The sequence below is a fragment of the Heterodontus francisci genome, chromosome 4 (assembly GCF_036365525.1).
Source record: "Heterodontus francisci isolate sHetFra1 chromosome 4, sHetFra1.hap1, whole genome shotgun sequence".
NCBI classification, from domain to species: Eukaryota; Metazoa; Chordata; class Chondrichthyes; order Heterodontiformes; family Heterodontidae; genus Heterodontus; species Heterodontus francisci.
Window position 1 is genome coordinate 172,918,109 of NC_090374.1, and position 24,402 is coordinate 172,942,510.

A 24,402-nucleotide genomic window follows, 5' to 3' on the forward strand; every position below is an offset into this window, starting at 1 on the left:
GGTGTCAGTGTGGGGGTCTATGGGTGTCAGTGAGATTGTGTGGGTTCTATGGGTGTCAGTGAGATTGTGGGTGGTTCTATGGGTGTCAGTGTGGGGGTCTATGGGTGTCAGTGAGATTGTGGGGGGGGGGTCTATGGGTATCAGTGAGTTTGTGTGGGGTGCCCCTTTAAGAGTCTTCGCAGCGACGTGGCAACCGATGACGTAAAAGCGGTGACGTAGCCGTTGCTGACGTGGCGGCCGCTGACGTTGCCGTGGCGACGCCGCCATCTTGTGCGGAGCGGCGGTACATCTGCAGGTGAGTGAACTCAGCGCTGGGCGCCACTTGTAGTGAGAGAGCGGTGGGGGGGCCTGGGTTTAGACCCCTGTTTTCTATCCCACTGCCGGTGCTCAGTGTTTGGGGGAGAGGTCGGCATATGCTGGGGGTGGGTAGACGTGGCAGCGACGTGGGTCCAGGAGATCGGGAAGCTCGGGCCCAGGCAATCAGCTAGTGGCCCGGCGATTCCTCGCATCTCATCAATAACTGGTCTCTGAATCACAAGGTTATAGGTTCAAATCCCACTCCAGGGACTAGAGCACAAAGATCCAGGCTGACACAACTTTCAGTCTCAGTCACGATGGCGTGTGGTTTGGAGGTGTTGACCTTCCTGGATTCCTGCTGCTCTTGGTTGGGACTCGGAAATACTTTTGTTGTTAGTTTAGAAAGTTGTTGCAGTGGGTCTTTTACTGTACCTTTAACATAATAAAACATCCCAAGGTGCTTTGCCGCAGTGTTATCAAACATAATTTGACACTGAGCTGCCTAAGGTGATATTAGGGCAGGTGACCAAAAGCTGGGCCAGATATGTAGGTTTCGAGGAGCAGCTTAAAGGAGGAGAGTTAGATATTGAGGTCGGGAAACGGAGATTGTTAGGGAGGGAGTTTCAATACTTGGGGAGTGCAGCACTGTCGGTGACACTGTCTTTTGGATGAGACATTAACCTGAGGCCCATCTGCCCTCTCAAGTGAATGGTAATTATTTTGAAGAGCAGGGGAGTTCTCCAGTTTTCTGGCCAATATTTCTCCCTCAACTAACACTGTTAAACCAGATTACTTGGTTATTGTCATGTTGCTGTTTGTGAGAGCTTGCTGTGCACAAATTGGTGATTGTGTTTCTTACATTACAACAGTGACTATACTTCAAGAAGCATTTGATTATAAAGTGTTTTGGGATATCATGAGGATGTGAAAGGTGGTATGTAAATTCTGTCTACCTATCTGGAGCTATCTATCTACCTCTGCACACACTCTGTCTGATTTGATAGTATGCATCTAGATACTTTTGTGCAGATCTGAGTCACTGCTCAGAGTAAAGGTCGGCTCGAGTCTGCAAACGAAACCCGACCCGAGTCCAACAGAACTACATCGGACCCCAAGCTGGCCCGAGTCCTTTCATTTTTTCCCGTGCCCCACCCGACCATCAGTTTACCTACCTTCTGTTTTTCACTTTGTTGCTTATTGGCAGAAGCTTAAAATAACTGTAACAAAACCACCTTTCAAGTCCAAATAAGTATATTAAAATTGGAGCCACTTACTGGAGGTGGCGATAGAGCGTGTCTGATCCGACTCGAGCCCGAAAGCCGGACCTGGAAGTGCGACCCGAACCCGACACATGTCGGGTCCCATCGAGGTCAGGTAGCCAGCCTTTAGCTCAGAGATCCACTAAATCTTGTTTTTAAGCCGGATAGAGGGATTCTATCCCTCTCCTTAATCATTGAGGTGTGATCAGTCATGTATTGCAGTGCAGATATATTTTTTGAGATATTGTGGGCAATATTTGGCAAGGCTGCATTTATTGCCCATTCCTTGCTTTCCTGAAAAAGTGATGCTGTACCACTGTAAGCTGCTGACAGTACTCAGTAAGAAACTGCAGCATTTAGTCAAGGGACAGAATATATCAAATCAGCCCATTGTGTGACTTGGAGATGCTGACGCTCTGGTAATCTTGCTGCTCTCGGCCTTCTTGGTTGTAAAGGTCTTTGGGCTGGGAGATGCTTTTGATGTAATTTTAGAAAGTTGCTGCAGTGGGTCTTGTCGTTAGTGCTACCAGTAGCCACACTGTGTTGGTGGAGGGGGACTGATATTGAATACAGTGGCAGAAGTGCCAATCAAGTAGACTGCTGTATTTTGCAGGTTGATGAGTTTGAATGTTTTTGTAACTGCATCCATCCATCTTGTTTGAATGTTCCATCATGGGCTGGTACGATGGGCTGAGCAGTGGCAAATGGCATTTAATCCTGAGAAGTGTAAGGTGATGCATTTTGGGAGGACTAACAAGGCAAGGGAATATACAATGGATGGTAGGACCCTAGGAAGTACAGAGGGACATTGGTGTACTTGTCCAGAGATCACTGAAGGCAGCAGCACAGGTAGATAAGGTGGTTTGGAAGGCATATGGGATACTTGCCTTTATCAGCCGAGGCACAGAATATAAGAGCAGGGAGGTTATGATGGAGCTGTATGAAATGCTAGTTAGGTCACAGCTGGAGTACTGTGTACAGTTCTGGGCACCACACCATAGGAAGGATGTGATTGCACTGGAGAGGGAACAGAGGAGATTCACCAGGGCGTTGCCTGGGCTGGAGCATTTCAGCTATGAAGACAGACTGAAAAGGCTAGGGTTGTTTTCCTTAGAGCAGAGAAGGCTGAGAGGGGATATGATTGAGATATACAAAATTCTGAGGGGCATTGATAGATTAGATAAGAAGAAACTTTTTCCCTTAGCGAAGGGGTCAATAACCAGGGGCCATAGATTTAAGGTAAGAGGCAGGAGGTTTAGAGGGGATTTGAGGAAAAAAAAATTCGCCCAGAAGGGTGGTTGGAATCTGGAACACAGTGCCTGAAGGGGTGGTAGAAGCAGGGACCCTCACAACATTTAAGAAGTATTTCGATGAGCACTTGAAACGCCATAAGCATACAAGGCTATGGGCCAAGTGCTGGGAAATGGCATTAGAATAGATAGGTGCTTGATGGCTGGCACGGACACAATGGGCCGAAGGGCCTGTTTCTGTGCTCTATGACCCTTATGTACAGAACTTTAGTTCGGCCACACTTAGAATATTGCGTGCAATTCTGGTCGCCACACTACCAGAAGGACGTGGAGGCTTTGGAGAGGGTACAGAAGCGGTTTACCAGGATGTTGCCTGGTCTGGAGGGCATTAGCTATGAGGAGAGGTTGGATAAACTCGGATTGTTTTCACTGGAACGACGGAGGTGGAGGGGTGACGTGATAGAGGTTTACAAAGTTATGAGTGGCATGGACAGAGTGGATAGTCAGAAGCTTTTTCCCAGGGTGGAAGAGTCAGTTACTAGGGGACATAGGTTTAAGGGGGAGGTGGTGGAAGCAGGTACGATAGTGACGTTTAAGAGGCATCTTGACAAATACATGAATAGAATGGGAATAGAGGGATACGGTCCCCGGAAGTGCAGAAGGTTTTAGTTTAGACAGGCATCAAGATCGGCGCAGGCTTGGAGGACCGAATGGCCTGTTCCTGTGCTGTACTGTTCTTTGTTCTTTACCTGCCCTCAGATGTCTATGTACCACTCCTCATTTATATAACATTGATATTGATCTAACGGTCTGTCCTGTTTCCATATATTCACTTGATTTCCATTATAACCATGTCAAGCAAATTTTCTGCTGTTTATTGCGGCTATTCAAATTTGTTTTTTTAATTTCCACTACCAGAGTTTCCCATAATGTGGCTTTGGTTCTTCAACAACTTGTATTTATGTAGCACCATTGACATAATAAAACATCCCAAGGCACTTCAAAAGATTATAAAGCAAAATTTGACACTCAGCCACATATGACAATATTAAGGCAGGTGGACCAAAGCTAGTTCAAAGAGGTTTTAAGGACTGTCTTAAAGGAGGAGAGAAAGATATTGAGGCGGAGAGGTTTTGGGAGGAAATTCCAGAGCTTAGGGCCCAGGCAGCTGAAAGCATGGCTGCCAGTGATAGATGAAAATCGGAGTTGCTGAAGAGGCCAGAATTAGATGAGTACAGATATCTTGGAGGGGTGAGGCCATGGAGAGGTTTGACAATAAAGATGAGAATTTTAAGTGAATTCACAGTATTGTTCACTTTGTGGTATAACGGCATATTAAAGAGCTAACCTCATCCACAAACAGAACTGTAAGTGGGATATAAACTTATGCTGGAGTTGTACGATTCTGGTCTAACAATGAACTAAATTTCGCAGTAAGTAAATTCATATAGACTCATCCTACATTTTTAGTTTTATGTATAGATCCAAACTTGCATTATCTAAAATTAACTGCAGTATTTAGACACTTCTAAAGTTGGTCCCGCTGTTATTAAGTGAGTCTGACAGAGAAAGAATGGTCAGTTCCAGGAACTAAAGCATGATTCCATTTGGGCTGTGAATGATCATTGATTATCACTCCTAACTAGGTTACAGTTAGAGGGTGAAGCATCCTCTGCCAAAAAAAAAGTAAAATGAAAGCCCATGGGATACAGGGGAGGGTGGCAGGTTGGATCCAGAATTGGCTCAGTGACAGGAAACAAAGTCGACGGATGTTTTTGTGAATGGAAAGCAGTTTCCAATGGTGTTCCACAGGGCTCAGTGTTGGGTCCCTTGCTATTTGTGGTAAATATTAATGATTTGGACTTAAATATGGGATTGAGAAATTTGCTGATGACACAAAAATTGGCCGCGTAGTTAATAGTGAGAAGAGTCGTGGACTCCAGAATGATATCAATGGCTTGGTTGAGTGGACGGCAAAGCGGCAAATGGAATTCAATCCAGAGAAGTGTGAGGTGATGCATTTGGGGAGGGCAAATAAAGCGAGGGAATGCACAATAAACGGGAGGATATTGAGAGGGGTAGAAGAAGTGAATCACCTTGGAGTGCATGTCCACAGGTCCTTGAAGGTGGCAGGACAGGTAGAGCGGTGAAGAAGGCATATGGATTGTTCTCTTTTATTGGCTGAGGTAAAGAGTACAAAAGCAGTGTTGTGATGCTGGAGCTGTGTGTAGAGTGCTGGTTAGGCCTCAGCTGGAGTATTGCTTGCAGTTCTGGTCACCACATTGCAGAAAGGACATAATTGCTCTGGAGAGAGTACAGTGGAGATTTACAAGAATGTTGCCAGGGCTTGAGGGTTGCAGCTATGAGGAAAGATTGTATAGGTTGAGGTTGTTTTCCCTGGAATTGAGGAGGCTGAGGGGTACTTGATTGAGGCGTACAAAATTTGGAGGGGCCTAGATAGTGTAGGCATAAAGGACCTGTTTCCCTGGCGGGGAGGTCGGTTACCAGGGGACACAGATTTAAGGTGGTTGGTACAAGTATTAGAGAGGACATGAGAACCATTTTCACCCAGAGGGTGGAGGGTGTCTGGAATTCACTGCCAGGATCGGTAGTGGAGGCAGAAACCCTCAATTCTTTTAAAAGGTACCTGGACATGCACCTAAGGTGCTGTAACCTGCGGGGCTATGGACCAGGTGCTGGAAGGTGGAATTAGTTTGGGTGGATAGCTTATTCGGCTGGCACGGACATGATTGGCTGAATGGCCTCCTTCTGTGTTATATTTTGTTCTATGCTCTAAAATCTAAGCAGCATATTTCTATTACATAAAGGTGGCTCCACCAAGTGTTCTTAATGGTCTGTTGCAAGAAGACTGTCCAATTGATTACAAATTTGTTCTGCGGGCCTGCGCTCATGAGGAACGAAGTTGAGATTCACTTTGTGTCAGATGGTAGCACATAACAGGCAACTTTCTTCTGATCCTGGGCCGAATTTGATTCTGGATCTGGAAGGACAGTGAGCTTCGCTTGCGGTGTCGCCTTCTAACCAAACAATTTTTGTATTTAAGCTTTTTTGTATATGCATTGCACGGTATGGTGAGAAATGTACAGGGTAAGCAGATTCCATATCTGATCACTGATCTATCTACCTTTTGTTAACTGATTAATGATGGAGGGCTTGGTTTTCCTATTTCTGGATGGGAAATCAGCTGATGTTCCGAACCGTTCACTCTCTTCTGGAAAAGTGCACCAATCCGGATATTTCGTGAGAGTAGTTTGAGGTGCCACGTGATTTCTCCTATTTCCCACTGTTGAATAGAGTCATAGTCATTTATGGTATAGAAGGTGGCCATTTGGCTCAGTGAGTCTGTGCTGGCTCTCAACAGAGCAGTCCACTCAGCCCCACTCCCCCATCTGATCCCCATAGCCCTACAAGTTTATTTCCTTCAAGAGCCTATCCGATTTCCTTTTAAAATCATTGATTGTCTCCACTTGCACCATCCTTGTGGGCAGCGAGTTCCAGGTCATTACCACTTGCTACATTAAAAAAAAAGTTCTTCCTCACATTCCTCCTATATCTCTTGCCCAAAACTTTCAATCTGTATCCTCTAGTCTTTGTACCATCAACTAATGGGAACAGTCTTTCCTTGTGTAACTTATCCAAGCCTGTCATAATCTTGCACACCTCTATCAAATCTCCCCTCAATCTCCTTTGTTCCAAGGAGAAAAACCTAACTTTTCCAATCTAACCTTGTAACTGAAATCCCCTATCCCTGGCACCATTCTGGTAAACAAAAGCAAGAAATGCTGGAGTCACTCAGCAGGTCTGGCAGCATCTGTGGAAAGAGAAGCAGAGTTAACGTTTCGGGTCAGTGACCCTTCTTCGGAACTGACAAATATTAGAAAAGTCACAGATTATAAACAAGTGAGGTGGGGGTGGGGCAAGAGATAACAAAGGAGAAGGTGCAGATTGGACCAGGCCACATAGCTGACCAAAAGGTCACGGAGCAAAGGCAAACAATATGTTAATGGCGTGTTGAAAGACAAAGCATTAGTACAGATTACCATTCTGGTAAATCTCCTCTGCACTCTGTCAAGGACCCTCATATCATTCCGGAAGTGTGGTGACCAGAATTGGTCACAATACTCTAGTTGGGACCTAACCAAAGCTTTATGAAGATTCAGCATAGCTTCCCTGCTTTTGCACTGTTTGCCTCTATTTATGAAGCCCAAAATCCCATTTGCTTTGCTAACCACTCTCTCAATATGTCCGACCATCTTCAAAGGTTGAGGCGTGTGCACCCCCAGGTCCCTCTGTTCCTGCAAACTCTTTAGAACTGCGCCATTGAGTCTATATTGCCTCACCCTATCCTTCAGTTCAAGAAGATGGCTCACTACCACTTTCTCAAGGACAGTTGGAGATGGGCAATAAACATTGACCTTGCTAAAGACTCCCATATCCCATGGTTGAATAAATTGAAAAAAAACCTCTTATTTTGTGTTACTATTGAACCTGCTTCCACTACACTCTTTCAGGCAGTAAATTCCAGATCATAGCTCATTGCCTAAAGATTTTTCTCCATTCACCCCCTAGTTCTTTGGTTCTTTTGCCATTCACCGTGAATCTGTGACCTCTGTTTATCGGCCCTCCTGCCAGTGGAAACAGCTTCTCCTTATTTATTGAAATCCATAAGAATTTTGATCTAATGAAGGTCTCCCAGCCCTATGACTCAGCCTGCAGACTGGGATATTTTTGTGCTGGTAATGTCCCTGGATTGACTATTTGAAATTCCATGGCATGGCAGAGCTTGTTCTCGCCATTGGATAGATGTGGTGAACCACTTTTCCAACCAGTGCAATTACCGATGCTTCTGTCCAAGCTGTTCTAAATGTGAATTTGAGAAAGGTGACTATAGTATGACTTCAACCTTTTATCCTGTAAATAGTTATGCTAGCGGGTAGAGCACAACTCTATTTTTGTTTACTCACAGCAAATTGTGATTGAAGAAAAAAAATGATGGAGGAAAGTGGGATTGAGACGACTCCCCCAAGCACCCCACCACCTGGCACTTCAGTGACTGCAAGCAGCCCCCCATCCTCCACAGGTATTGCTGTTTAAAGTTTCAAACTGGACTTTCTAGATGTTGAATTTCTGATTATAGATACAATGCAATATGTCAGTGAATAAATTAGTTCTGATAAAATCAACTACCAAAACAAGAAAATGTCATACATTTGCAGATTTTCCTGATATATTAAAGATTCTAGTTGCCAGTTCGGAAAAATTAGATCAATAGTATAATGTTTACTTGGATTGTGGGATCTTTTGTGTAACTGACTAGCATATATGTATCTTAAATAATATCCTTTCTGGATATGAAGGACTTCAGAAGCAAGCCTTTTCCTTTGCAGGCTGTACCTTGCTGCATAAAATTGTCTCAAAGGTTTTTTAGATTATGAAAGATTTTAAGAGGGTGACTAGTGAAAGATTTTGTTGGAAAATCAGTAACAAGGGCACAGACATAGGAAATGTTTCCACATGTAGGGGAATCCAAAAGTATAGACCATAAATAAGATGATCACTAATAAATCCAATAGGGAATTCAGGAGAAACCTCTTTATCCAGCTAGTGCTGAGAATGTGGAACTCACTACCTCAAGGAGTAGTTGAGAAGAATAGCGTAGATGCATTTACGGGAAAGCTGGATAAGGGAATAAGGATATGCTGATAGAGGGGTGGGATGAAGCTCATGTGGAGCATAAACACTAGCATGGACCAGTTGGGCCAAATGGCCTGTTTCAGTCCTGTAAAATTCTATGTAATTCTGAATTTAGTTAGCTGTAAAATAAAAAGAAAGTTTGAATTTTTTTTTCTTTTTAGATTATGGAGTGTTTTACCCCAAGTTGCTGTGGAGGCAAAAACTGCAATGGCATTTGAAAGAGAATTTGGGTATTTGAAAAGAGAGACTCTAAAAGGGAAAGAGGTGGACAATGGTGTACAGTATTTGGCATTGGATGAAGAATTAGTAAAGATGTAATGAGCCAATTAACCAACTTCTGTGCTATAATTTCTGTGTCCCTGAAAATTCCACATGAAATTATTTGTGATATTATCTAGATATTAAGATGCAATGTGAAATGCTATATTGAATCTTTTAAAATCATATACTTAATTTAATAAGCAAAACTTATTGTATTCCACCATGGAGCTCTTAACAGGGGTTGCATCTTTCAAAAACATTTAAATCTGAAGTGGGATATGAGACTAAATTTTCCGTTGGCTAATATGAGCACATCTTCGTAACATTCCTCTACAGGAAGCCTAAAATGAAGATTGCAGTAAGAACCTTGTATTCAAAGGGCTCAATACTTTAAAATAGGATGTGTCACAGATGATTCTATGGATGTAAAATTGCATTGTATTGAATGGAAATGTGTTGTTATGCATTCCAGTTTTTCAACTTAGTTGAAGTCCTACAGGATTACTATTTTAGTGTTTTTTTTCAAATCAAGTCCTTAAGAGTTTGCCTGCCATATAGGTGTGCATACTGTACTATTACTGTGAAGCTTAGAGATGAGAAACTGACATCAGTTGTCAGGGCTGGAATCCATTATTAAGGAAGCGATAGGCGGGCACTTAAGAAATATGATTAGGTAGAGTCAACATAGTTTTATGAATGGGAAATCCATATTTGACAAATCTTCTAGGGTTTTTTGAGCAGGGTACATGAAGGGGAACAGTGAAAATTGCATATTTGGATTCAATAAGGTGCCACATGAAAGATTGTTGCACACAATAAGGACTCGTGGGATTGGGGTAATATTGCATCGTTAGAGTATTAGTTAATAGACAGAAAACAATAGAAATAAATGGGTCATTTTCCGATAGGCAGGCTGTTACTAGTGAGGTGCTGGGGCCTCAGCTATTTACAATCTATAGTAATGTCTTCAGGGTGAAGGGACTGAGCATAATATATCCAAGTTTGCTGATGATACAAAGCTTGGTGGCAAAGTAAACTGAGAGAAGGATACAAAGAGGTTGCAAAGGGAAAAAGTAAGGTTAAGTGAGTGGGCAAGAGGTGGCCGATGGAGTATGATGTGGGGAAAGTGAGGTTATTCACTCTGGTAGGAAGGATGCAGAAGCTGAATATTTTTTAAATGATGAGAAGCTGTTAAATGATAAACTGTTAAATGTTGAGGGATTTGAGCGTCTTTGTACATGAAGACAAAGTTAACATGCAGGTACAGCAAGCAATTAAAGCAAATGATATGTTGATCTTTATTGCAAGGGGATTAGAGTACAAAAGTAAGGAAGTCATGCTGCAATTGTACAGTGCTTTGGTGAGACTGCACCATAATTATGCTGTACATTTTGGTTTTTGAATTAAGGAAGGATGTACTTACCTTTAGACAGGGTGTAACGAAGGTTCATTAGATTGATTCCTGGAATAAGAGAGTTGTGCTATGAGGAGAGGTTGAGCAGAATGGGCCTATACACTGGAGTTTCGAAGAAATGAGAGGTAATCTTGTTGAAATGTGTAAGGTTCTGAGAGGGTTTGACAAGATAGATACTAGGAGACTTTTTTCCTTGTCTGAGAGTCTGGAATTAGGGTGCATAGTCAGGCTAAGCAGACAGCCATTCTGGATTGAGATGAGAACATTTCTTCACAGGGCTGTGAATCTTTGGAATTCTCTCACTCAGAGCTGTGGATACTCCATCATAGCATATATTCAAGGCAGAAATCAATAGATTTTCGGACACTAGGGGAGTTGAGGTATATGGGGATCAGATGGGAAAGTGGAGTTGAGGTTGAGGATCAGCCATGATCTTATTAAATGGCAGAGCCGGCTCGAGGGCCCGCATGGGCTACTGCTATGAGATTTTTACGAGAACCTTGTTGGTGTTGATTATATGCTTTTAAACTTTTCACTTTTTTTTGTTTCTCTCTTGGCTTATCTGTCTGCAGTTCTACCCAGTCCTTTATCCAATCCCATCACCAGCTCCATCTCTCCTTTACCTCCCTCAACCTTTTCCACACCTCCTCCTCGGACCCACATGCCTCCTGCCAGGTCTTCCACACCCCTGACTGTTGGATCTTCTGTTGCTACCCCTGTTCATCCAGCTGTTACTCATTGTGGGACTGCAGCCTTTAGCAGTCCCATAAGCTTTCCTCCTTCAGCATCTCCTGTGGGCCCTCCTGCTGGTCCTGTCTTTTCTGCACCTCCCATAGGTCCACCCATCACAGGTTTCTCCATGGCTGCAAATTACGACATCACCCGAGGTCACGCTGGTCGAACCCCACAAACCCCACTGATGCCAACCTTTTCTTCATCCATCGCAGGTGGTTTAATTTTAATGTTCTGTTTTTGTTTAAAGCATAGTTTGTATTTTCTTCAAGGGTGCTGAATATTGGCAGCTTTATGTAGCATAAATCTTAACACTTGTTGACTAGCAAAGTGGAAATCCTCAAGCCCGTAGTCTTTACCCACCCCCTTTGCACCAGGCCACTAAAGACCTTGAATAGTAACCATTAGCACAAAAACTATCGGTATTCTAATAGAGTTGTTAATGGGAGTGGAACAACATTTTGTATTGAAAGTAGTCCCTGACAAGGAAGGAGTAACAGTTTTTTTTTACTGTTCCTACTCACCCTCGCGTTCTGGTTCAGTCCCTTGTTTGTGATAACTCGTCTGTATTTTATAGTGCAGTCTGATCTTCTGACTCCAATTTAAAAAGTTATGCCCCAGCAGAGCTAGTTTTTGCTAGTTCTTCACTATTGCACACTCTCGGTTCCAGCATGCTTGAGGGTTGACAAAAGGGCTTACTAATCTGGGGGTGACAGCATTAAAGAAAAGAGTTTGGTTTAAAAATGCTCTATTAAAAATGTATTTTCAATATTCAAACATAAAAATGGAATTGATCCTGTCCTTGTCTGACTTTGAGCAGAGGTTACTGGTTAGCAATCAGGAACAGGAAGTCTAGCTGATTTTTCTTTTTAAAAATTATGTTAAATGTTTTTAATTACCATTCCTTTTTTTTCTGCCAAACATGAAAATAATAAACTTGGTTCCTAATGTTCCTTATTTATTTAATGACAGGAGTTGCACCAGGCACCATGACTCAAGCCCCTGCTCCTGTTGGAGGTGGTTCTTCCATTACTTTCCCAGAGGAGACTGAAGATCCCAGAATGTCTAAGCACTATGACCAAAGTGCCTCTGGGGGAGGACTGTGGGGCTTTTTTAAGGTAGGCCTCAGAGATGTAACCCTTGGCCTGGATTTTGCAGTCAGTAGTGAAGGAGTGGTGCTCGCCGTTTACCTCGCTGACACCTGTCCACAAAGTTTACGGGGGTTTTTGAACAAAGATTTTCTCTAATTCAGCGTCTGATCACACTCTATACGGTATTTGTGGTGTCTGAGCAGGACAAGTAACGGGCTGTTCAACCAATCTGATTGAAGAATCCTTATTGACAAGGAGTCTAACCCAGCAAGTATAAACCAGGAATTTTAAATTAAAACTAAATTGTGTATGGACAGCAAAATAAAGATTGGGAAGACAGATGGGGTTGTGAGATAAGCGGACAGAAAAAGTAAGAATAAAATTTCTTTAATTTTCTTTAAACCTCCATCACCGATTGACTGATGGAATGAGGCTCCAAACTTGTAAAATGGCAATTTTCAGGACCAGTGAGTTTATTGGCAGTAATTACCACTTAGCTTGCCTTGAAAATTCACTTACTACTGAATGCACCAGTTCTGATTCTTTCTGGTGTCTTTAGTGGAGAACTAATGGGAAAACACGCCAACTTTTATACCTTTGCATTAATTTCAGTGCCGAGTCTATCGGCGAGGATTGCAACAGCGCACCCTATGGAGGAGCAGGGTACCTCTGATCGCAACTTCAAATTTCCAAGTTTAAATGTGCATATGCATACTCCGGAAGTTGCTGTTCAATTTACTCCATTATAATGGTAAGCGCCGTTAGCCTCACTGTTATTATCTAGGCGAATCCAGGCCCTTGTCTCTCTTTTATTCCCTAATTAAAAAGGGAGTTTAAATTAATGCTTTACTGTACAATTTAGGGGTCATGTAGCATTACTAAAATGTAGTGGTCAGGTACCAAAGAATTAAAAAGGCGAATAGAATGTTAGCCTTAATAGCTCGAGGGCTGGAATATAAAAGGGAGGAAGTTTGCTACAGCTGCACAAAGCCCTAGTTAGGGAACATCTGGAGTACTGTGGATAGTTCTGGGCACTGCACGTGAGAAAGAATATATTGAACTTTGAAGGAGTTTTTTTTAATTCATTCATGGGATGTGGGTGTCATTGGCCAGGCCAGCATTTATTGCCCATCCCTAATTGCCCTGGAGAAGGTGGTGGTGAGCTGCCTTCTTGAACCGCTGCAGTCCATGTGGAGTAGGTACACACACAGTGTTGTTCGGGAGGGAGTTCCAGGATTTTGACCTAGCGACAGTGAAGGAACGGCAATATAGTTCCAAGTCAGGATGGTGTGTGACTTGGAGGGGAACTTTTAGGCGGTGGTGTTCCCATGCATTTGCTGCCCTTGTCCTTCTAATTGGTAGAGGTCGCTGGTTTAGAAGGTGCTGTCTAAGGAGCCTTGGTGCGTTGCTGCAATGCATCTTGTAGATGGTACACACTGCAGACACTGTGCGTCGGTGGTGGAGGGAATAAACGTTTGAAGATGGGGTGCCAATCAAGCGAGCTGGTTTGTCCTGGATGCTGTCAAGCTTTTTGAGTGTTGTTGGAGCTGCACCCATCCAGGCAAGTGGAGAGTATTCCATCACACTCCTGACTTGTGCCTTGTAGATGGTGGACAGGCTTATGGGAGTCGGGGGGTGAGTTACTCACCTCAGGATTCCTAGCCTCTGACCTGCTCTTGTAGCCACAGTATTTATATGGCTACTCCAGTTCAGTTTCTGGTCAGTGGTAGCCCCGAGGATGTTGATAGTGGGGGATTCAGCGATGGTAATGCCATTGAATGTCAAGGGGAGATGGTTAGATTCTCTCTTGTTGGAGATGGTCATTGCCTGGCACTTGTGTGGCGTGAATGTTATTTGCCACTTATCAGCCCAAGCCTGGATATTGTCCACGTCATGCTGCATTTCTACACGGACTGCTCCAGTATCTGAGGAGTCACGAATGGTGCTTAACATTGTGCAATCATCAGCGAATATCCCCACTTCTGACCTCATGATTGAAGGAAGGTCATTGATGAAGCAGCTGAAGATGGTTGGGCCTAGGACACTACCCTGAGGAACTCCTGCAGTGATGTCCTGGAGCTCAGATGATTGACCTCCAACAACCACAACCATCTTCCTTTGCGCTAGGTATGACTCCAACCAGCGGAGGGTTTTCCCCCTGATTCACATTGACTCCAGTTTTGCTAGGGCTCCTTGATGCCATACTCAGTCAAATGCTGCCTTGATTTCAAGGGCAGTCACTCTCACCTCACCTCGAGTTCAGCTCTTTTGTCCATGTTTGAACCAAGGCTGTAATGAGGTCAGGAGCTGAGTGGCTCTGGCGGAACCCAAACTGAGCGTCACTGAACGGGTTATTGCTAAGCAAGTGCCGCTTGATGGCCGTGTTGATGACGCCTTCCATCACTTTACTGATGATTGAGAGTAGGTTGATGGGGCGGTAATTGACCGGGTTGGACATGTCCTGCTTTTTGTGTACAGGACATACCTGGGCAATTTTCCACATTGTAGGGTAGATGCCAGTGTTGTAGCTGTACTGGAACAGCTTTGCTAGGGGAATGGCAAGTTCTGGAGCACAGGTCTTCAGTACTATTGCCGGAATATTGTCAGGGTCCATAGCCTTTGCAGTATCCAGTGCCTTCAGTCGTTTCTTGATATCATGCGGAGTGAATAGAATTGGCTGAAGTCTGGCATCTGTGATGCTGGGGACTTCAGGAGGAGGCTGAGATGGATCATCAACTCAGCACTTCTGGCTGAAGATTGTTGCAAATGCCTTATCTTTCGCACTGATTTGCTGGGCTCCCCCATCATTGAGGATGGGGATATTTATGGAGCCACCTCCTCCTGTTAGTTGTTTAATTGTCCACCACCATTCACGACTGGATGTGGCAGGACTGCAGAGCTTAGATCTGATCCGTTGGTTATGGGATCACTTCGCTCTATCACCTGCTGCTTACGCAGTCTGGCACGCAAATAGTCCTGTGTTGTAGCTTCACCAGGTTGACACCTCATTTTGAGGTATGGCTGGTGCTGCTCTTGGCATGCTCTCCTGCACTCTTCATTGAAGCAGGGTTGGTCTCCTGGCTTGATGGTAATGGTAGAGTGGGGGATATGCTGGGCCATGAGGTTACAAATTGTGGTTGAGTACAATTCTGCTGCTGCTGATGGCCCACAGCGCCTCATGGATGCCCGGTTTTGCATTGCTAGATCTGTTCGAAATCTATCCCATTTAGCACGGTGGTACTGCCACACAACACGATGGAGGGTATTCTCAATGTGAAGGCGGGACTTCGTCTCCACAACGACTGTGCGGTGGTCACTCCGACCAATACTGTCATGGACAGATGCATCTATGGCAGGCAGATTGGTGAGGACGAGGTCAAGTATGTTTTCCCCTCTTGTTGGTTCCCTCACCACCTGCCGCAGACCCAGTCTAGCAGATATGTCTTTTAGGACTCAGTCAGTCGTGGTGCTACCAAGCCACTCTTGGTGATGGACATTGAAGTCCCCCACCCAGAGTACATTCTGTGCCCTTGCCACCCTCAGTGCTTCCTCCAAGTGCTGTTCAACATGGAGTACTGACTCATGAGCTGAGGGAGGGCAGTAGGTGGTAATCAGCAGGAGGTTTCCTTGTCCATGTTTGACCTGCTGCCATGAGACTTCAAGGGGTCCAGAGTCGATGTTGAGGACTCCCAGGACAACTCCCTCCCTACTGTATACCACTGTGCCGCCACCTCTACTGGGTCTGTCTTGCCGGTGGGACAGGACATACCTGGGGATAGTGATGGCAGAGTCTGGGACATTGTAAGGTATAATTCCGTGAGTATGACTATGTCAGGCTGTTGCTTGACTAGTCTGTGGGACAGCTCTCCCAACTTTGGCACAGCCCCCAGATGTTAGTAAGGAGGACTTTGCAGGGTCGACAGGGCTGGGTTTGCTGTCGTCGTTTCTGGTGCCGAGGTTGATGCTGGGTGGTCCGTCCAGTTTCATTCCTTTTTATTGACTTCGTAGTGGTTAGATACAACTGAGTGGCTTGCTTGGTCATTTCAGAGGGCACGTAAGAGTCAACCACATTGCTGTCACATGTAGGCCAGACCAGGTAAGAACAGCAGATTTCCTTCCCTAAAGTGAACCAGATGGGTTTTTACAACAATCAACGATGGTTTCATGGCCATCATTAGACTAGCTTTTTAATTCCAGATTTATTAATTGAATTCAAATTCCACCTTCTGCTGTGGTGGGATTTGAACCCATGTCCCCAGAGCAATACCCTGGGTCCCTGGGTTACTAGTCCAGTGACAATAGCACTACGCCACTGCCTCCCCACACCAATTGGAACCAGAAATCAGTGTTAAAGTTCAGGGAAGTTGATTTCACTGGGTAACTGGAGAATGTACAAACAAGGGGACCTTTTGTGAGTACTACCAATACCCTTCAAATTCCTTTGTGCATATGTAGGATAATACCAGTGGGCATTGAAGAAACTACACTACCCACCGCTTAAAATATCCATGATTAAAACAGCAGTGGCTTATATTGGCTAAAAAGCAAAAACCATCATCCATTTACATTAACACCAATTTCGATTGCTGGTTATAGCATCTTTAAAGAAGGACAAAGGCAGCAGAGGCATGGGAATACCACCACCTGCAAGTTCCCCTCCAAACCACATACCATTTTAACTTGGAACTATATCCTTCACTGTCGCTGGATCAAAATCCTGGAACACCCTCCCTAACAGCGCTGTGTTTGTTTACCTGCACCACATGGACTAAGAACAAAGAAAAGAACAAAGAAAATTACAGCACAGGAACAGGCCCTTCGGCCCTCCAAGCCTGCGCCGATCCAGATCCTCTATCTAAACATGTCGCCTATTTTCTGAGGGTCTGTATCTCTTTGCTTCCTGCCCATTCATGTATCTGTCTAGATACATCTTAAAAGACGCTATCATGCCCGCGTCTACCACCTCCGCTGGCAACGCGTTCCAGGCACCCACCACCCTCTGCGTAAAGAACTTTCCATGCATATCCCCCCCTAAACTTTTCCCCTCTCACTTTGAACTCGTGACCCCTAGTAATTGAATCCCCCACTCTGGGGGAAAAAGCTTCTTGCTATCCACCCTGTCTATACCTCTCATGATTTTGTACACCTCAATCAGGTCCCCCCTCAACCTCCGTCTTTCTAATGAAAATAATCCTAATCTGCTCAACCTCTCTTCATAGCTAGCGCCCTCCATACCAGGCAACATCCTGGTGAACCTCCTCTGCACCCTCTCCAAAGCATCTACATCCTTTTGGTAATGTGGCGACCAGAACTGCACGCAGTATTCCAAATGTGGCCGAACCAAAGTCTTATACAACTGTAACATGACCTGCCAACTCTTGTACTCAATACCTCGTCCGATGAAGGAAAGCATGCCGTATGCCTTCTTGACCACTCTATTGACCTGCGTTGCCACCTTCAGGGAACAATGGACCTGAACACCCAAATCTCTCTGTACATCAATTTTCCCCAGGACTTTTCCATTTACTGTATAATTCACTCTTGAATTGGATCTTCCAAAATGCATCACCTCGCATTTGCCCTGATTGAACTCCATCTGCCATTTCTCTGCCCAACTCTCCAATCTATCTATATTCTGCTGTATTCTCTGACAGTCCCCTTCACTATCTGCTACTCCACCAATCTTGGTGTCGTCTGCAAACTTGCTAATCAGACCACCTATACTTTCCTCCAAATCATTTATGTATATCACAAACAACAGTGGTCCCAGCACGGATCCCTGTGGAACACCACTGGTCACACGTCTCCATTTTGAGAAACTCCCTTCCACTGCTACTCTCTGTCTCCTATTGCCCAGCCAGTTCTTTATCCATCTAGCTAGTACACCCTGGACCCCATGTGACTTCACTTTCTCCATCAGCCTACCATGGGGAACCTTATCAAACGCCTTACTGAAGTCCATGTATATGACCTCTCCAGCCCTTCCCTCATCAATCAACTTTGTAACTTCCTCAAAGAATTCTATTAAGTTGGTAAGACATGACCTTCCCTGCACAAAACCATGTTGCCTATCACTGATAAGCCCATTTTCTTCCAAATGGGAATAGATCCTATCCCTCAGTATCTTCTCCAGCAGCTTCCCTACCACTGACGTCAGGCTCACCGGTCTATAATTACCTGGATTTTCCCTGCTACCCTTCTTAAACAAGGGGACAACATTAGCAATTCTCCAGTCCTCCGGGACCTCACCCATGTTTAAGGATGCTGCAAAGATATCTGTTAAGGCCCCAGCTATTTCCTCTCTCGCTTCCCTCATGAACCTGGGATATATCCCATCCGGACCTGGGGACTTGTCCACCTTAATGCCTTTTAGAATACCCAACACTTCCTCCCTCCTTATGCCGACTTGACCTAGAGTAATCAAACATCTGTCCCTAACCTCAACATCCGTCATGTCCCTCTCCTCGGTGAATACCGATGCAAAGTACTCGTTTAGAATCTCATCCATTTTCTCTGACTCCACGCATAACTTTCCTCCTTTGTCCTTGAGTGGGCCAATCCTTTCTCTAGTTACCCTCTTGCTCCTTATATATGAATAAAAGGCTTTGGGATTTTCCTTAACCCTGTTTGCTCAAGATATTTCATGACCCCTTTTAGCCCTCTTAATTCCTTGTTTCAGATTGGTCCTACATTCCCGATATTCTTTCAAAGCTTCGTCTTTCTTCAGCCTCCTAGACCTTATGTATGCTTCCTTTTTCCTCTTAGCTAGTCTCACAATTTCACCTGTCATCCATGGTTCCCTAATCTTGCCATTTCTACCCCTCATTTTCACAGGAACATGTCTCTCCTGCACGCTAATCAACCTCTCTTTAAAAGCCTCCCACATATCAAATGTGGATTTACCTTCAAACAGCTGCTCCCAATCTACATTCCCCAGCTCCTGCCGAATTTTGGTATAGTTGGCCTTCCCCCAATTTGGCACTCTTCCTTTGGGACCACTCTCGTCTTTGTCCATGAGTATTCTAAAACTTACGGAATTGTGATCACTATTCCCAAAGTAGTCCCCTACTGAAAATTCAACCACCTGGCCGGGCTCATTCCCCAACACCAGGTCCAGTATGGCCCCTTCCCGAGTTGGACTATTTACATACTGCTCTAGAAAACCCTCCTGGATGCTCCTTACATCTTTCCATAATCTGTTTACATATTTGTCCCTCTATCTCACGCTCGCTGTTGGGAGGCCTGTAGTACAGCCCCAACATTGTTACCGCACCCTTCCTATTTGAGTTCTGCCCATATTGCCTCACTGCTCGAGTCCTCCATAGTGCCCTCCTTCAGCACAGCTGTGATATCCTGTTTGACCAGTACTGCAACTCCTCCACCCCTTTTACCTCCCACTCTATCCTGCCGGAAGCATCGATATCCTGGGATATTTAGTTGCCAATCATGCCCTTCCCTCAACCAAGTCTCAGTAATAGCAATAACATCATACTCCCAGGTACTAATCCAGGCCCTAAGTTCATCTGCCTTACCTACTACACTTCTTGCATTAAAACAAATGCCCCTCAGACCACCAGTCCCTTTGCATTCATCATCTGCTCCCTGTCTCCTCTTTCCCTTAGTCACGCTGACTTCATTATCTAGTTCCTTACAGGCTTTCGTTACTACCTCCTTACTGTCCACTAACCTCATTTGGTTCCCATCCCCCTGCCACATTAGTTTAAACCCTCCCCAACAGCGTTAGCAAAAGCACCCCCCAAGGACATTGGTTCCAGTCCGGCCCAGGTGTAGACCGTCCAATTTGTAATAGTCCCACCTCCCCCAGAACTGGTCCCAATGTCCCAAAATTCTGAACCCCTCCCTCCTGCACCATCTCTCAAGTCACGCATTCATCCTGACTATTCTTTCATTTCTACTCTATCACGTGGCACTGGTAGCAATCCTGAGATTACTACCTCTGAGGTCCTACTTTTTAACTCCCTAAGTTCTGCTTGTAGGACCTCATCCCGTTTTTTACCTATATCATTGGTGCCTATGTGCACAACGACAACTGGCTATTCACCATCCCCTTTCAGAATGTTCTGCAGCCGATCTGAGACATCCCTGACCCGTGCACCTGGGAGGCAACATACCATTCGGGAGTCTCGTTTTCGACCACAGAACCACCTATCTACTCCCCTTACAATCAAATCCCCAATGACTATAGCCCTTCCACTCTTTTTCCCGCCCTTCCGAACAGCAGAGCCAGCCACGGTGCCATGAACCTGGCTACTGCTGCCTTCCCCTGGTGAGCCATCTCCCTCAACAGTATCCAAAACAGTATACCTGTTGTGGAGGGAGATGACCGCAGGGGACACCTGCGCTGCCTTCCTGCTCTTTCTCTGCCTTTTGGTCACCCATTCCCTTTCACCCTCAGCAATCCTGATCCGCAGTGTGACCAATTCGCTAAACGTGCTATCCACGACCTCCTCAGCATCGCGGATGCTCCAAAGTGAGTCCATCCGCAGCTCCAGAGCTGTCATGCGGTCTAACAAGAGCTGCAGCTGGACACACTTCCAGCACGTGAAGGAGTCTGGGACATCAGCCGTGTCCCTGAGCTCCCACATTGAGCAAGAGGAGCATAACACGGGTCTGAGATCTCCTACCATTTTCAATCTTAAGCTTAAGTTAGTCTTAACTTAGATGAACGAAAAAGGAACGAAAAGTTTTTAACCAATCACACGAAAAAAAAATAAATAGAAAAAGCCTTACCTTATCTGCACACCACCGAGTCCTTTTTTTTGGTTAGAGGAGGAGGGCGGGTGGGAGACACTACAGGTGTAGTGTCTCGGGTTCAACCGCTGCCCAAATATATAGGACTGCAGTGGTTCAAGAAATTGGCTCACCACCACATTCTCGGGCAATTAGGGAAGCGCAATAAATGTTGGCCTGCCAGTGATGCTCACGTCCCATGAAAGAATTTTTTTTAAAAAGCTCAGTTTATTTATTCCAGAAACAGCTCTCACCAAATTGCGCTTTGCTTTTGGTTTTAACACTGTAAACAATCAAATACCTGTCAATAATATCCCTTTGAATTGTCTTTTGCACCGAAAACAGTAGTAAAATGCTGCCCCGTTATACTGACCATTGTGTACCATAGCGGGTGAATCATGTTCACATAAACCCGCCCAAAATATACAATAAGGACTGTGCTTGAGGAAGACGGCACTCAGGAATACTGGCAGGCACACTCATACGTCAACATCAGAAATGAGACTGTGGTGCTGCTAATAGGGCAGTGTTCGCAAAGATCATTTCTCTTTCAAGGGAAAATTGCCCAAAATAATTTTTTTCTTCCTGGGGAGAGGGATGGATGGAGACGCAAATGTGCTTGTACCTAGTAAGTTTTCACTGCACCCATGGATTAGCTACTTTGTGATATAAATAGGTGCCATGTTTTCATTGCTTGCTTGTATCGCTTTGACATTGGGTAAGGTATATAACCGATGCATTACTTCTGTAATTACCAGGAGATGCAACTTGATTGGATGTATCAGTTTGAGAGAAATAGAATTGAAAAGCGCAGAGGTTATGCTAAACTTATATAGGATGTATAGGATCTTGGTAGACCACACTTTGAATACTGTGCATAGTTCAGGTCGTCTTATTACAAAGGATATAGAGGCACTGGAGAAAGTGCAAAAAAGATTTACAAGAATGATAACCTCGACTGTGAGGATATAACTATTGTTATGACCAAGGTGGGAGTAATGCACTTAATTCAGTCCCACTACTCCACAGGTCACAACATATTGTAAAGTTTTCCACCTGCTGGAGAATAGCCAAATTAAGCACTCTTTGTCCCCCAGAATAAAGCACACCAAACCAGGTTTTCTTAAACAACAACAAAATTAACTATTTATTGATAAACGACGTCTTAAACAATAATGGGATAACTCTATATGTGAAAGAATTTTTTTCAAACACGTGCACACACACTTGCATTTTTTTAAAAAAAGGTTAACTGGGGAAAAAGGATGTTTTGGTTTATAGCTGTTTCTTAGGAATAAAAAGAAAAAAAAATAATTGCGTTTATCATGTTCTGGCAGGATGTTTCCAGTAAGGTGAGGGATGCCACTCAAAGTCTCTCCAAGCCAGGTGGTTGAACAGTCTGTGATGGATAGGGGTTCAAGGCAATTCTTCTGCAACAGGCATCATACAGATTTTTCAGCAAAGGGTGTAGCAACAGATCTGCTTAGGTTTTGAAGTAGCATTCTAACAATAGAAACATAGAAAATAGGAGCAGGAATAGGCCATTCGGCCCTTTGGGCCTGCTCGGCCATTTAAAAAAGATCATGGCTGATCATCTGATTCAGTACCCTATTCCCTTTTTCTCCCTATATCCCTTTGGCATTAAGAAATATATTTATCTCCTTCTTGAATATATTTAATGACTTGGCCTCCACTGCCTTCTGTGGTAGACAATTCCACAGGTTCACCACACTGAGTGAAGAAATTTCTCCTCATCTCAGTTCTAAATGGCATATCCTGAGACTTTGACCCCTGGTTCTCGACTCCCCAGCCATTGGAAACATCCTCCCTGAATCTAGCCTGTCTAGTCCTGTGAGAATTTTATAGGTTTCTATGAGATCCCCTCTCATTCTTCTAAACTCTGGTGAATATAGGCCTAGTCGACCCAATCTCTCCTCATACGTCAATCCTACCATCCTAGGAATCAGCCTAGTAAATCTTCTTTGCACTCCCCCCATGTAGAGTTTTCTTGAGATTTCATGGTCTGCCAAAACACACGAGGCAACAGGAATCACTCTTGAGACAGGAATTCTTCAGAGACTGGAGGCAGTAGGAATCTGCAACCTTTCAAATTCAGGGGCTTCCTCTCTGTAAAGCGGTCCTCCTCCACAGAAAGTAGCAATTCCTTTCTCCGGGGGTCTTTTCCTCTCCCTGGGGGTCTTTTCCTCTCCAGGCAGACCACAGCCACACCTCAAATGTAGGATTTATTTCCAAGAGATGCAGCCCTTCCTTTATAGAGAGAGGTAATTTCTCTGGTCTGCAAGCAGGTCCCAGCCAGATTTCACTGCATGCTGCTTGTCCAGCTCACTGGTCTTTCACAATGCAAAAGTGAAACTAAAATTTTAACAATCAAGTCATGTGACCTGTCATTTCCCTCAGCTGAGTTGTTTGGAAACAGGTGCCTTGCAGTCTGTTTCACTCAGTTCAAACACCACGTTTCAGCATTCAATGTTCACAGAAAAATCCTTTTTCTCAGTTTTTAAAAAAACACACAATTCTAAGCTTTCAATTAAAAAAAAAACTCTTGTAACACTATCAAGAAAGACCGAACAGGGTCTTGCTTTTTCTCTAGAAAAGGAAAGCTGAGGGGTGACTTCATATAGAGGTCTTTAAAGCACGAGATTTAAAAGGGTAGGTGTACCCTTGTCGGGAAGACCAGAACTAGAGGCCATACATAGAAGACAGTGACTAATAAAACAAATGGGCAATTCAGGAAAAACCTCTACCTAAAGAGTACAGAAATTACTAATACATGAATTAGTTGAGGTGAGTAGCATAGATGCATTTAAAGTGAAACTAGATAAGTGCGTGAGGGAGAAAGGAATAGTAGGATGTATTGACAGGGGGGAAGAATACTTGTGTGGAGCATAAAAACCAATACGGACCAGTTGTGTTGAATGGCCTGTTACTGTGCTGTAAATTCTATGTTTGAATTCAATTACATAAATACTCCATCCCTTGTGAGCAGTGTGGACACCCCTTGTTGCTGATTGCGTTTGTGATAGACTTGTACATTAAAGCAGAACAATTTGGCATTTAAATTTGAGTTTTCACTTATTACTCTTAGGGTGTGGCAGGAAACCCAGTTGTGAAATCAGTTTTGGATAAAACAAAACATTCAGTGGAGTCCATGATTACCACCCTGGATCCTGGCATGGCTCCCTACATCAGTGAGTATAACACAACAAAAATTCTAATCTATTATGCTTAGATCATTCGAAACATAAAGTAAATGGGAGTGGTTACCTTGGAGTTTGTCAAATCCCACTTGCGTGATGTCGCCCACCTCCGCCCCAACCTCAGCCCATCTGCAGCTGAAACCCGCATCTGTGCCTTTGTCACCTCCAGACCTGACTGCTCTCGTGAATGGCCTCCCATCCTCCAATCCTATGTAAACTTCAGCTTATTTGAAACTCTTACCTGTGTACTGTTCTGCACAGAATTTCGCTTGCTCATTGTCTATCGCCTCAATAGTGGTTCCCAGACCACCTTAAATTTATAAATTTTCATGTTTAAATCCCCTGGTGGTTTTGTCCTGCCCTATCTCTGTAACCTCCTTCAGCATTACAGCCGCTACACGCCCCCCCCCCCCC

The 24,402-nt window shown here is 44.3% G+C and overlaps 1 protein-coding gene across 2 annotated transcripts in view; it reads left to right on the plus strand.

Annotated features, from left to right (window-relative positions):
• Window positions 1-211: 211 nt before the first annotated feature.
• prrc1 (proline-rich coiled-coil 1) overlaps window positions 212-24,402 on the plus strand; it is a 41,206-nt gene continuing 17,015 nt past the window's right edge. Inside the window, exons 1-5 of one of the 2 annotated variants that reach the window (XM_068030548.1) lie at window positions 212-295; window positions 7,794-7,907; window positions 10,769-11,143; window positions 11,901-12,046; window positions 23,877-23,979. In XM_068030548.1, the coding sequence (XP_067886649.1) occupies window positions 7,817-7,907; window positions 10,769-11,143; window positions 11,901-12,046; window positions 23,877-23,979 (715 nt within the window). In that variant the 5' untranslated portion in view covers window positions 212-295; window positions 7,794-7,816. Of the gene's footprint in view, window positions 296-758; window positions 1,009-7,793; window positions 7,908-10,768; window positions 11,144-11,900; window positions 12,047-23,876; window positions 23,980-24,402 lie in introns of those variants that run through there. The other variant, XM_068030549.1, reaches the window with a different exon arrangement.